General features: G+C 38.0%; 1 protein-coding gene across 2 annotated transcripts in view; it reads right to left on the bottom strand.

Moving 5' to 3' along the window:
• The window catches only part of LOC122813004 (beta-2-glycoprotein 1-like), a 281969-nt gene that overhangs the window by 171594 nt on the left and 95991 nt on the right, over positions 1-14384 (bottom strand). For both annotated transcript variants that reach the window (XM_044085104.1, XM_044085105.1), the window contains exon 4: positions 12132-12208. In XM_044085104.1, the coding sequence (XP_043941039.1) occupies positions 12132-12208 (77 nt within the window). The remainder of the gene's footprint in view (positions 1-12131; positions 12209-14384) is intronic.

Here is a 14384-nt window from a genome sequence, read left to right as displayed (position 1 = left end):
GTTATAGTTATAGAGAAGGCAGCCTATTTTTGGTTTTTGGGTTTGTAGATGTCTAATAATTCTTGATTTGAGCTGCGTAGCATCCTAGCAGGGGAATATTTGGATATGATAGTGGAGAGGCTGGGGCAGAAAGAGGGTAGATTGAGGATAGAGTGGATGATTTGTAGTTGGTATAGTTGGAGCAGCTGAGGGAATTCTAGCCAGTCTAGTTGCTGTATTGCTAAGCAGTGGTGTGACTTGTAGGTTTGGTTAGCTGCAAATCTGATGATCTTATTATAGGTAATTTCAAGCTTGGAAATAAGTATAGAATTTAGGTTTGTGAATATGTGACAGCTGTACAGGAGTGTTGGGAGTAATAAAGCCTGGGAGAGAGTTATTCTGGCAGTTTTAGTTAAGTATTTTTTGCTACAGAAAAGGTGTCCAAGTTTCTGATGAGTTCTTTTTACCGAGTTAGTAATATGGAGATCAAACTTAAGCTGATCATCTATTGTAACACCTAGCAATTTAGTAATAGATTCAGCTGAGATGATAGTGTTGTTGCAGGATAAGATGGTAAATGTACTTTTGAGTGTGGTGATGTTTTTAGGGATGAAGAGTAGGAGCTTAGATTTTTTTGGATTAAGTATTAGTTTGTTATCACTAAGCCAAGTCTCAATGGTGTGGAAGGATGCCTGGGTAGTTGAGTAGAGGTCAGTTGGGTTGTCAGTAATGGTTATAACAGTTGAGTCATCAGCATATTGCACAAGAGATGACTGGGGACAAGAGGAGTAGAGCAAGTTGGTGAAAATATTAGAGAGTAGTGGTCCACGTATGGACCCTTGGGGGACTCCCATTTGTACAGTGAGAGGGGAGGATAGTGCAGAGAGACATTTAACTTATTGCTGACAGGTTGAGAGATAGCTGGAGAACCAGGAGATAGTAGGGGGAGAGAAATGTAAGTTAGTGAGTTTATCTAGGAGGAGTGGGTGAGAGACAGTGTCAAAGGCTTTAGAAAGGTCAAGGATTAGGCATGAGATAAGTTTATTGTTATCATGAGCTAGGGAGACTATGTTGATGAATGATATAAGTGCAATAGTTGTACTATGCTTGGGACAGAAACCATGCTGTGTGGGTGTGAGAAGGTTTTCCTGGTGAAGGTAATGCATTACCTGCTTGTGAATGCATTTCTCTAGGAATTTTGAGAGTGGAGAGAGTATGGCAATTGATCTGAAGTTGGATATGTCTGAGGAGTTGCCCCCTTTGTGAATGGGTAGAGTAAAGAAATTCTTCACTTCAGTGGGGACATAGGATTCAGAAATGGATCAGTTGATTACGATGGATACAGGATAGTCAAGAGGTTCAGAGGCAATCTGCAGGAAGTAAGCTTGTCAACAGATGGTGAGCAAGGTTTAAGTTTACAGAGTAATGACTTTACATAGTTAGTTGATACTGCTTTTAGAGAATGAGGTAGGAGGGTTTGGAAGAGGTTAGAGTTTGTGGGGGTGCTAGTGTTGTTTCTGGGGGGATATAATTTATTATGGAGGTTATTGTGTTTATAAAATGATTGTTAAATTTATTGGCTATGTCTTCAGGTGTTGCATTGGGACATGGGTTAGGAGAGGAAGGGTTTCCTGGATGAAGAGTCTGTTTAATAGAGCTCCAGAATTTCTTTGGGTCTGATTTAAGAGTAGAGGGAGGATTGGCATAGAAGTTTGTTTTGTTATAATGGATGAATTTTTTATTTTATTTCTGAGTTCTTTATATTTCTGAAGAAGAGAAGGGGTCCTAGTTTTAGTCCACATTTTTCAAATCCTATTCCGGTCTTTCATGAGGGTTCTGGCAGATTTAGTGAGCCAGGGAGCAGTATTAGATTTGATTCTAATTGTGCAAAGAGGAGCAAGGGAGTTAAGAATGTTTAGGAATGTAGTGTTGAAGGAGTGGACAACTTCATCTAAAGGAAGAGTGGTGAGGTAAGACCAGTTAATTTTGGAGAGTTGGTGAATAAAGGAGTTCGGATAGAAATGAGAAAGTGAGCGGGTGGTAATAAATTTGTTAGGTTTAGTAAGGTGGGGAGTATGTCTGGTAACTGTTATAGGGCAGTAGTCGCTGAGGGTATTTGGAAGGGTTTGGGAGTTATGAAGGTTTTGAGGGTGGGAAGCCAATATCCAGTCAAGAAGAGAGCTAGGTAGGTGAGATTTATTAATGTAGGTTGGGGTTGTGATTAGCCCATGTAGGTTATACAGGAAGTAGTGTTGGGAGCTTGTATTGTAAGCCAATCAATATTTACATCTCCCAGTATAATTATTTCATTGTGGATGGTATGTGAGAGGTGAGATAGGATGTTCTCAAGTGTGTTAATATTATCACCAGGGGGAATATAGATTGCTGTGACAGTTATGATGTTGAAACTGTTAAGTTTGAAGTTGGTCAGTAGGAGTTCAGCTGGTGAGAAGGAGGGTAAGTCTAGTGTGGGACTGATTTGGGAGAGACATTTGGAGTAGAGTATGGAAATTCCTCCTCTTTTTCTTTTTGGTTGATCTAATCTAAGGATATTATAGCCAGGAGGGATAATTTCACTGTCCATATGGTGTGGTTTTAACCATGTTAAAGTTAGGGTAACTATGTCAGGAGTATAGTTAGCTATCCAAGCATGGAGTTCTTGAACTTTATTTACAAGGCTCCTGACATTAATAGAGCAGAATTGTACTTGTTTTTGTGGGTTGGAGGGGTTGGCAGGTTTAGATACAGGGGGTTTATTGTTCAGGGTAGTGTCTGTAGGGCCTGGGTTAGGACGACTGTTACCAGATAGAAGCAGAGGTTTGTAATGGGGTTTTAATTTGAGTAAGTAGACTTTGTTTTTTTGTTTTAAAGAGGAAGGGGGGGATATTTTTATTTTAGGAATGGGAGTAGTGGGGGGAACAATGGCGGGACAAATTCGTAGATAGGATTGTGGTGTAGTATTTGACTTAAGGATGGCGTTTGAGGGATGGAAATAGGGAGTAGGTAATTGTGAGTGATAGGAGGTGAGGTGATAAGAGTATAAGGAGTAGAGAAGGTAAGAGTATAGTTTGAGTTGTAAGAGACAGGTCACTTTATGGGATGTAGAACAGAGGAAGAGATGAAGGGGTGGGAGTAAGGTATAGTAGTCTATGGTAGTGGAATAGTAGGCAAATGTGGGGAGGAGCAAAAAAGGGAGATAGGATGAGAACAGGAAGTAGAGGGGTGGGGGATTAGGGAGGAAGTGAGGGGATGTGGTTATATGGATAGGTATAAAGGTAATGATATGGGGGTGGGGTGGGAGGGGAATGAAGTGAGCGGAGTGGGGCTACATCTTCCAGATAGAACTTAGCTAAAAAAACTTATCAGCTAGTCCAGGGACACTTACTAGAGATGCTACACCTGGAGGGTTTTCAGCTGCAATTAGAGCAAATAAGGCATCCATGGTTTTTAAAACCTTTGGTGTGTTGTACCTGAGCAATCACTTGGGGGGTGTGGGAAGGGAGGGAAACCTTCAATTGGAATTTGAAGTAGCAGGGGAGAATCCAAGGGACTCTGCTAAACCTAGCTAATTATCAAGGACAGCCACATACATACAAACACCACCACTGTCAACACTGACACACTCACACTCTTACCTACCTACCCTAACCCACACCTAACACTATCCAACACACTCACATAAATCCTCCCCAAACTCCCCCAAAAAATAACACTTACCTAACGCGCCATCAGTACTGCGGGTTCCACATTTTCGGGTTCAATATTCTGCAGTTTTATGTAACTGCAGATTTGGCAATTTGGTCTCAAAATACTGAAATTCGACATTTCAATATTTCGAGATTCCAAAGGGAAGCTGGTGATGCATACATTTGTGAAGACTATGGAAAGGATGGGATGAAATATTGATCTTTACAGTCCTTTGATGCCTACTGTGATAGACATGGAGAGGAAATTTTGTTAGCTGACTGCATTCTATTCTAGAGATAAAATATGACCCATAAGAGAACTAGGTCATTGCAGTATCTCTCAATGTTGTTGATGAGAAACTGGCTATTTATGTCATTAGTTCCGAGAAATACAGAATCATTGCAGCTGTCAGGTATCCACCATCAAAGTTAATGGCCACATGTTGGTAAAGTCTCAGTATTATGGGCTGTCCTGAATCTGTGCTGAGGACATATGTATAGGAACTGGTGGAGAGGAAAATACAGTACATATGTTTTTTTAATTGCATGCCTGATGTGCACATACTATACTGTGATCATTGTGGTTCATACAATATAAAGCTGCCTCCATGGAGCTGTGTATGCCAAGATGTGCACACAACGAACACAGGTGATAAGTCACTTGAGCATATGCACTGCTTTTCCAGATTCCGCTTCATTCTCTTATAAGCATGTTTTCCTAGCATTGCCAAGTGTGCTGTATACATGCAGGGTGCTTTGTGTTCCTCCCCAGCACTAAATGTGTTGTTAAAGTGCAGGTGGTCTGTGATGTCATAGATCCTTATTATGCCCCAACAGCACTATGCATTGGCAGGACATGGAGGGTGTTATATTATGCATCATTAGCTTATTATTATAACTAGCTTGTGGAATAATGCAGTATTTTATCAGTACAGAAAGTGTGTTGTGCTGTATGTTCTACACTGATATAGCACTGTATTCCCAAGGGATGTCTGTGCACTGTGATAACCTGGGAACTGCTAAAATGAATGTGAGGCTGAGCTGAAGGTCAAGACACCATTCATTCCCCATATGATGTACTGTCTGCAAACTGATAGTCATTTCATTCAGTTTGGGAGATATACATCTGCCTGCAATACATCTCTTATGCTCTCAGTCTGATATGTAGTAAGGAGGATGTCTCTGAATACAACAACCCATATGTAGAAAATGTACTCTATTTATGGCTAAAACCCTGCTAATCATTAGCTATCACTTCAAAAATTGTTTATACTTTTCATCCTGAAAAATGTTTTAAACTTCTAAGGTTAACTTTACTTTTAGGAAATTAATACCTGAAATTGTCAACCTAATAAAAGGTGGGCAGTACCACTCCCTGACCAACTAGATCCTTTGTACTGCTCTTTCTCTTTCAAGTCCATTGAACTGACCAGTATATCAACTACACCTTGTCAGGAAATGTGTCTTAGTCTAAACCAGGTTGCACAATTACATGTAGCACTTTTAAAGATTTAGGTAAATAGAACTTGCTAGTATTAAAAAAAATTGCACACATGAAAGTCTAATTGCAGGAAAAAATGTACAACCAAAGAAAACATTGAATTTGGCTAAATTATCTTTATTTTTTTAAGTTTAAAATTGGTGAATGTCTGCCTATAGGACCCCATACATAAGTATGATGAGCACGGGAGTCAGAAGAAACAATATATTTAGATGTAATTTTGTGTGTGTGTTTTTTGTGTCTGCATTTTTCCCAGGTGTTTTTTTTTTTAACCCCATGCTTACCAAACCTCAGGTCTCCCCAGTTGGACTTCTGCAAGTTTGTTCCTCCATAGTGACAAAGCTCACATAACTACAGATATTTTCTCTGCAGTTTCTGTTGTGACAGTCTCTCACCATATCAATAACTACTTATTAACTTCCATGGAAAAATATGTGACCCATTTTCTAGGCAGATAAGCACCCATAACAGGAGGGATAAAGACTATCTCACTAGAACCTGTTCTCTTAACTTCTAGTTTCCTTATTTTTTCTCAAGAGAATGAAGGCTAAGTGGAATCATAATCTTTAGATACAGAAACCACAAGCACTATTAATGTTCAGCTGGTACACCTCACTGGTTTTCCCCTAAGTCAGTAGCAACAAGAAACTCTGTCATCCCTTTCATGGATATTGGCATGTGGACTAACAATATACATTTTGATGCAGTAATCATCGTGGCTGTAACATACTGCTTACACTCTAGCTTAGTGGATTCCCAAAAGCTTTATCTGTTGTGTCCGTGATATTTTAGAAGAAAATGAAGCAAGAGATTACATCCTGTATATATAAAGGGTGAGCAAGAGAATAATGGGATGTAGGAATGTACGTTCATCTTGAAATGGGATAAAATGCTAAGCCTCATCCTTGACATAAGACAACCCGTTTTCCTAGATAACTTACGGAAAAAATAAAAAAGACAGAATATCTGGCAAAGAAAATCCAATGGCTTTTAATGATTGATACTCTATAACAAACCATATTTACTAAATGATGGTCTCTCCTTGTTTCACTGGCATCTTCATTTACTTTATGTTACAAATGACAATGATATTCATTCATTTTATATTCATGTGCTAGGGATAATATTTGTATCTCACACAGTGCAGCCTTTTTATTTTGGTCAGCTTATATACTTAGCTCTGTATTTCACAAAATTTCCTGCCTTGGCAAAGTCTGGCTTTTACAGTACTGACCAGAAAGACTAGCTCAGTACATACTCTGACTTGCACAGTCATTGCAGACATGTAGAAAAATGAGTGAAACACACACATGAGATTTGCGGGTCTATATTATAACATCAAAGTTCAAAAACTTCCAATGTTATAATATCGAACCCAGTAGAGCGAACGCTTGAAATAGCGAAGCTGCAGAACACTGAATACTTTCCTAGGGAAAGTATTCAGTGGGCCATTTCTGCAACTTCACTACTTCCTCAACTGTGGAGCGAAGGTTACGGACTGGGTTAAGGTAAGTGTGCGAATGAAAGTGAGTGTGTGATTGGGTTTGGGTTAGGTGGGTTAGGGTTAGGGCGTGGGTCAGGTAAATGTGCGATTGTGTGGACATGAGGGTTAAGGTGGGGTAGGTGAGTTAGGGTTATGAAGCGGGTAAGGTGAGTGTGCGATAGGGACCTTAGGGTTAGGGTTGGGTTAAGGTAAGTGGGTAGCTAGTGGTGTATGTCTGGTTTAGTGTATGGTTATGTGAAGTGTATGTGGATTATTTATTTTGGTGTGCTTCAGTTGTGTGTATGTTTGTCGGAACAGTGATTTTTTCCCTGGGAAAAATTTGCTATTCTGACTGTTTGGTTTTCTGGTGTTTCGATTGAATGGGGTCGATATTATAACATTCAATGTTTTTAGACTTTGATGTTATAATATAGACCTGAGATTTGCAGTCTTAGATAATGAAATGTCTTTATGTTTTCTGGAAAAGCTGATAAGAAACTACTGACATCTCAGGACTTACTCTTCTAAGCTGTTTACTTCTCTTGTGGTGCATTCAAGGGACCTCCTATTTCTTGAGATTTTCAGGACAGCAGCATTGAAAGCTAAATACCTTTATCATGTATTATGTCATACATGCAGAGTCCACAACCACTGGATGACACACAATGACAATTGTGCTACACTTGCTTTCCATGTGCAGTGATTCTCTTTTGTTATGGATGTTGCTTGGACATTTGTCATCAAACATGCATAGGGGGTCACTGGGATGAAAAGAAAAAATTACAGTATAGGCCTGTTTAAGGGTTACCACAGTAATTTTATACTGCCAGTCCTTCTGCCCTATTATATGAACATAAAACCAACACTAATAGTAAATAACTGCAGGCCTGCAAGGATTATCATTTATTAGCTAATCAATATCAACAAATTCATTTCCTTTACTTTAACTTCCATGTCCTAATTCAGCTTTATATGGAATGACATTCAAACTAATCGACCATACCTCTCAAATTTTAGTGCAAGAAGTCTGGACAAAGCCTGATATAATTGGTGGGGGGCAGAAATAGAGAAACATTTTAAATATTGCTCTTATGAACTTAGAAAGTTGCTAGAATAATATAATTTGTGTTCACTTGCATTTTTCTGAAAGATATGAAGTTTGAAACTCACATTTATGTCATTATTTAGTGTCTTCAGTCCCCAGATCATCCCAATGATTTGCTGGAAAACCACAGATGTGATGAAGAATAGACCAAAATATGAAGCATAAATCTGGACATTCTGCAAAAATCTGGACAGTTGGGAGGTATGTAATCAACCATACTCTTACAAATTATGCCAAAGTCCAGCGTCTGTCTTAAAGAAGAACTTTGTATCATCAGAGTTGTGCTTCCCACCTTTATTTCCTAACTATGCATCTCTGATTCTCATCTTTACATTTTAGTTGATCCCATCACCCAAATGCTTCAAGACCTACAAATTGTCTTAAGCACAATGACACAGCCCCATCACAACTACTGTGCACAATAACACAGCCCTATCATAACTAATGTGCAAAATAACACAACCCCGTCACAGCCCCAACACAAGTACTGTGCATAATAACACAGCCATGTCACAACTACTGTGCACAATGACATAGCTCAGTCATAACTACTGTGCATAGTGATATAGCCCTATCACAACTACTGTGCACAATAACACAGCCCTGTTGTAACTACTGTGCTGCTGTCAAGCACTTCCTCCACTGTCTTTATATCAATATGCAGATGCAGCATCCAGTACCCCAAATTCAGTGGTATTAGCATCAGAGAAGCAAGACCTCTACTTCCTTAGGTTATAGTCCCTTGCTATACTCCAGCATGCTCTTCACTTTTCATTCAACCCTTTTATACTAAACAGACTGATTTCACATGACTGATGATGAATCTGTGTCCTTATGTTTAGTAGATGCCCTTAACATGATGAGTCTGAAGGTGAAGAACACCATCAGGTCCACTAAAGGAGCTCATGAGCTTAGCCTGCCCTCTGAAGCTAAAGACAATTTTAAGTCCTCCTTTAGCCATGTTAGAAACTAAAATTCAACACCCTGTATTGCTCAGAACTTATTCATAATGACGTCTCCTATTCTGATCCAATAAGTATGGCCAATATCCTTGCATATAATTTTAGTGCTAACTTTACCCCTGAGACTTCTATTCAAAGATGCCAAATACTTGAAACCCTTACTGCCTCAATTAGCTCTAAATATCATTTACTGAAAAGTGCTGAGACCAAGAATGCTTCCTCCTTGGGACCTGATAATATATTGGGCCCTTGGAGACACACTTTTCAAACTGATTAACCTATGTTTACTACTGGTTTTGTCCCTGATGAGTGCACACTGCACTGGTGATGCCACTCTATAAAGTTGGCTTTTAAACTCACAGACCTAACGACCTTACAATCCTCATCTGCAAAGCCATGGAACATAATACAAGTGACGTGACAAACTGTGCTGCTATGAATCTTGTCAGACTTGGCCCCTAACAGTTTTGCTTTGTGAAGTGCACATCCTGTGTAACTCATTATTGACCACAAGAGTACAGATGGCAGGATAGCAGAGTTCCTGTTTATCTTGCATGAATATATTAATTTTTACAGGGGACTTCCATAGACTCATGAAATGAGCATATTCATCAGTGTTTTCAAAGTTTAATTTCGTAAGTGCTGGTACAGATGCATGTCTAATACAAAAGTAGCAATGTGATATCTACAAGCTGATGTGATTTGCTAAGCATGCATAGCGAAATAGCATAGGGTGTACTGAGCTGGAGTTATTAAAGAGTGCCTGCCAAAAGTTATGAAAAATTGCAATATATTTTCATGTTTACATTAATAATGCAAAAACGGAGTGTGATACCATTATCTTGGAAGTGGTGTATATAAGCCGATGGTCTTAACAATAATCACAGAAAACCTGGCTAATGTGAAGATATTCTGAGATATAAATGCTTTTCTGGTAAAAATGGTTTTCAATATTGGCTATGTTTTCATAAGTGCATTCATTTCAAATGCCATGACCTGTAGGTGAACAAATGGTGACAGCTTATATAAAAAACATTAAGGTATACAGTGTTGGCACTAATATTTGCCATCTAACATGCTTTGTTTTGTAGATCAATACTGTTTTGAAATATTGTGAAACATTATCTGCATAATTTGAACAGATTCTGTGATATCATAAAGCATCAGTGTGTTAATCCCTGTTGTAAAAGTTTGAATAAAGTTTCTCAGGAAGCAAGTGGTTTCTTGTGTTCGAAAACTACAGGAAGTAAAAGAGTCCATTAGTCTCCTACTGCTGAGGTCTGAAAGAGTTAATATGTTGAAGTCCATTGAAAAGCTGTAATTGGTGGTCATGCAGGGCATGTTGAGTATCTTTACCTGGCCAAGGCCTGTAACCCCATTACCCATGCGGACATCATTCAAAAACTAAATGGTTTAACAATCAGCCAATATGTGGTAAGCCGGATACCAAATGGATGAAAGGCAAAACCCACACAGTGAGATGCAGCTACCTCATCAAAGTATGAAGGTGGTCAGTGGTGTCTCAGGGACCAGTGTTGGGACCTCTCTTTTTTGGTATTTACTTCTCATATTTTAAACAAAGAGCCAAGACATCTGGCTAACAGGGTTTGAAGATGACTGCAAACTGTTAAGTCACACAAATCTTCTAGAATGACTTCACCCTAGTAAACCCTTGGTGCAGAAAATGGGCTCAAAGTAAATGTTAAAAAGTGTAGTATCACTTTTGGTAGACAACCACTCCCTTCATCATACTGTATATACAACATGGTGGTACAAAGGGAAAATGTAGTAAGGGACCAAGGTAGCTGACTTGATAGCTTCCTCTCTTTTCATCATTATGCCACACCAGATGTTAGGATATCCTTTTATTCAGCCTAACTAATTGCCAAAAGAATATCACGTTCTAAACAGATAATCACTTCTCTATATTGAGCATTGATCAGAGCAATTATTATATGCAATGCCCCTTTTAGGATGTATCCTGCTAAAAATATAGGATACAATAATGCATTCTTTGCCATTTAGTTTCAGACCATGATTTTGATACTAATTATTTGAGACAAACCTTCCTGCCAAATGGCTAAGTTATTTGGGGATTCAATGACTGCTCCTAACTTTCAGTCATCTGCACACTTAATCAGCCAGAGTCCTTTGGTATTTATTTTTACTTCAGGAAAAGTAGATTATTTGGGGATTCAATGACTACTCCTAACTTGAAGTCATCTGCAAACTTAGTCAGCCAGAGTCCTTTGGTATTTATTTTTACTTCAGGAAAAGTAGATGTTAAATAGGAGAGGTCCAGAAAAGAACCCTGGGGGGCTCCACTGGTTACTGGTCTCTTCGGGGAGATGACTTCCCCTATTTAATCTGCATCTTTTCTGTGAGCCAATTGGCAATTTTATCAATTAATGTTTCAGCTAATAACAAATGACCAGGTGCCAAAGTATTTGAAAGGGGTAGTTGCTTAGTGGCCTTACTGTTGAGGCCTATAATTCCTCAGGAGCTTGTGGCAGTGAAAGGTTTCTTTAGTACTAAGGAGTATAGTGTTGATTTTGAAGGTGTTTAGCAGTAGTTTATGATTAAGTAACCATCTAGTAAGGACATGGGAATCTCTTGAAGTTGGGTTGGAAAGATGGAAGCAGGTGGCACTTATTTTTCATCTGACTTGCCAGAAATAAGTGTTTTGATTTCTAAGTTGATTATATCAGACAAATGCATTTTTTTGCAGTTAAGTTTCCCAAAAAAAATCTTATTAAACATAGAATGACTTAGGCAAGTGTTAAAATATCATACTACTATTTCATACCTTTATGGCCTATAAAATTTGAGATACATTTTATGTTGTCCACTATTATATATCTCTGGACCAGATTCTGTGCTATTAACCTTATGTTTGTAGACTGTCATCACTTACCTCAAGTAAGGAGTGAAGATGACTGTTCAGTTGGTTTATAATGCCTGAGATATTTTTGTCTAGCCTGTCTGAATTGTTTTGACTTCCATTTTTTGATCACCTCTTAACAAGTCATAAGAGAAGAATGAAATAGAATGAACAGCTTTTGTGAACTGGACATGGGAGGGGTCATCAAGAAGCAGCAGCAAACTGATATTTGGTAACAGCTGGACGGAGAACTATGCAAGTAACATAACTTGGTAACAGCTGGATGGAGAACTATACAAGTAATAACCTAATTTGGTAACAGCTGAACGGAGAACTATACAAGTAATACATATATTAAATGCACTAAATTGTAAAAAGGTGTTTTTATTAAAAAAATAATAATCTTTGTCCCTTACTGCATTACTTTAACATTTGGGTGATGAAGTGGCAATTACATTTTATTGCAGATGGAACAAACTGCCTTGAAATGGGATAGGAAAATACAGATGGCTATGGTAGTTCAGAACCACTTACGTTCACAGACCGGTACTGCTGTACTCCAGGTTCCATCATGCTGGCATATGCTAATATTTGCTCCTTTCAGTATATAGCTGAAACAAAAGAATATTTGTTAGCAATTAGCAGCTGTAACACAAGCTCATAAAAAAGAACAGAATATATGAAATTTTTCTGTAACAGGGATTTTATGTGACTGAACTACTGAATCAAACATGACTCAGCTTAGTAAAAGTATATTTGCTTCTCTTCCTAACTCCTCAGTGTGCTGATTTCTTACTTTGTACCCAAGAATGGTTCTGACAGAAGTGCCAAACATGGATATATTGTGCTTAACTTTTGTGTTTTGGACATTTGTCTTGAACGGTTTTAAGCATTTTGCATACTCTTGAATCCGTGAACCTGGTGGCATATGCAATGTTTTACATAAAATGATTTAATGTGCAGCACTGTCTGAAGAGTCGATCTATAGCTCTATATAGCCTGACTATAAAGCATTCTAATTTGGGAGACTGTTTAAGAAAAATTATTCACAAGAGTATATTTAAGTGCTAAAATCTAAAACAATTTGTTGTACTTTGGTACACTGATTACTCATTTCTGCAATTTATTCATTTTGTTTGAAAATTGTATTGGTGAACTGGTCAAGGAACCCTTTCAGTCATGTCTTAAAGACAAAAGACACACAAAACACAATTATTCCCCCAAATAACTATTTTTTCAAAAAATAAAATGATGTACTGCCTTTCATTTAATTGTTTCATCCTAGCTCAGTTCAGATTTTGTTTTACAGAATTATTTTTCAATTAAACATTAAATTGACAGTAGTTATAGATCTTGCAGAGTTTAAACATTCTACTGAGATTTATTTGATCTGGGATTAGCAAAAGATTTTTTAGTACTTAACTGATAAAACACTGTAAATTAGAAAACTAGGTTTTGCTCATACAAGCTGATGAATTTTTAACAATGATGTAGACCAAAAGTATCATCCAATCATTGGGAAATGTGTGATAAACACAAATACTTCAAATCACATATATTATAATATTTCTTCTAAAAATCTAAAGCAAACATAAGAAGGATGTTTTTCTTTAAAGCCATTCTTTGTTTCATTTGAAATCAGTATTTCAGTCAAAAATCCATTTCTGAAAGCTCAGATATAACCATGGACCTACTGTTATAGGCATCATAGACCGTTGTGCCTTTAACTTTGGATACATGCATGCTGTGCCACAGGTTTTTATGCACTCGTGTGGCCATTAACATGTAATTTCCACAGAAACAAAGTTATAAACTGCTCCTCAAAGAAAAATGTGGTGCTTGTTAATAGGACACATTAGATCAGATCTCTGGAGTACATGGAGAAATGTTTCCATTAACTGACAACACCTTTTTGTCAGGGGTAGGAATGAAAAAGTTGTACGGGGGTATTTACTGTCTGATGGCACTAGCAGTTTTCTATTTGCACTATAATACTTTGCAAATATGCAAAGTTGCTGAACGTTGGGAGGTGGGAGATGTCAAAATGGATGCGTTACCTTGGAGTTTGCTCACTGAACGTTGTGGGGAAAGTAAGGGGCACAACCATTCACATGCAGGTTGCAGTATCATGTTCAGTGTTATTTTTTTTTATTTTCTGAAATAGTTGGTGTGATATATTTGCACTTCTGCTGACAAGGGGAAGCTCATGGTAGTATGTCCCCTCCACATTTATGGAAAAAAAATTGCATTAAATTCAAAAATGTGACAGTTACTTTTAAATTAAAACTAATAGATGACTTTCTGACCTTCGGTTTTGTTCTGAAGATAAATCAGAAAACAAAATTGACAATCTGCTTGTCAGACTATTTTCAAAACAGCCCAGCACTAGGCTTACCTCACCAATCAGCAGAGCTCTTGAGGACATTAGAAACATAGCTCAAGGAGCAGGAAGCACCAAGGAGCTCTTCCCATTGGCTCAGTATAGGGATTTGTTTTGTATGTGTCATGGGCACTCTACCAATCTCTGCCAGCATCATGTGTTTATGTGCATATGTACTTTATGTACATATACGTGACTATGTAGTGAATGGTCACCATGTTTCATCAGCAACACAAACACATCATCCAAATCATGGCAACCACTCAATACATTGACAAGACACAGTACATCAAAAAAGAAAAAATATTTCCTTTTCTGATATACTACCCATACCCATAGCATACATTCAGCTCATATTTGTTAGAATAGTGGTAGCGTAATGTAAGCTGCATGTTAAGGTAAGAGGA

This window comes from Protopterus annectens, chromosome 10.part0 (genome assembly GCF_019279795.1).
Source record: "Protopterus annectens isolate FY-2018-M chromosome 10.part0, PAN1.0, whole genome shotgun sequence".
Taxonomy (NCBI): Eukaryota; Metazoa; Chordata; order Ceratodontiformes; family Protopteridae; genus Protopterus; species Protopterus annectens.
This window is presented reverse-complemented; position numbering and strand designations above follow the sequence as displayed.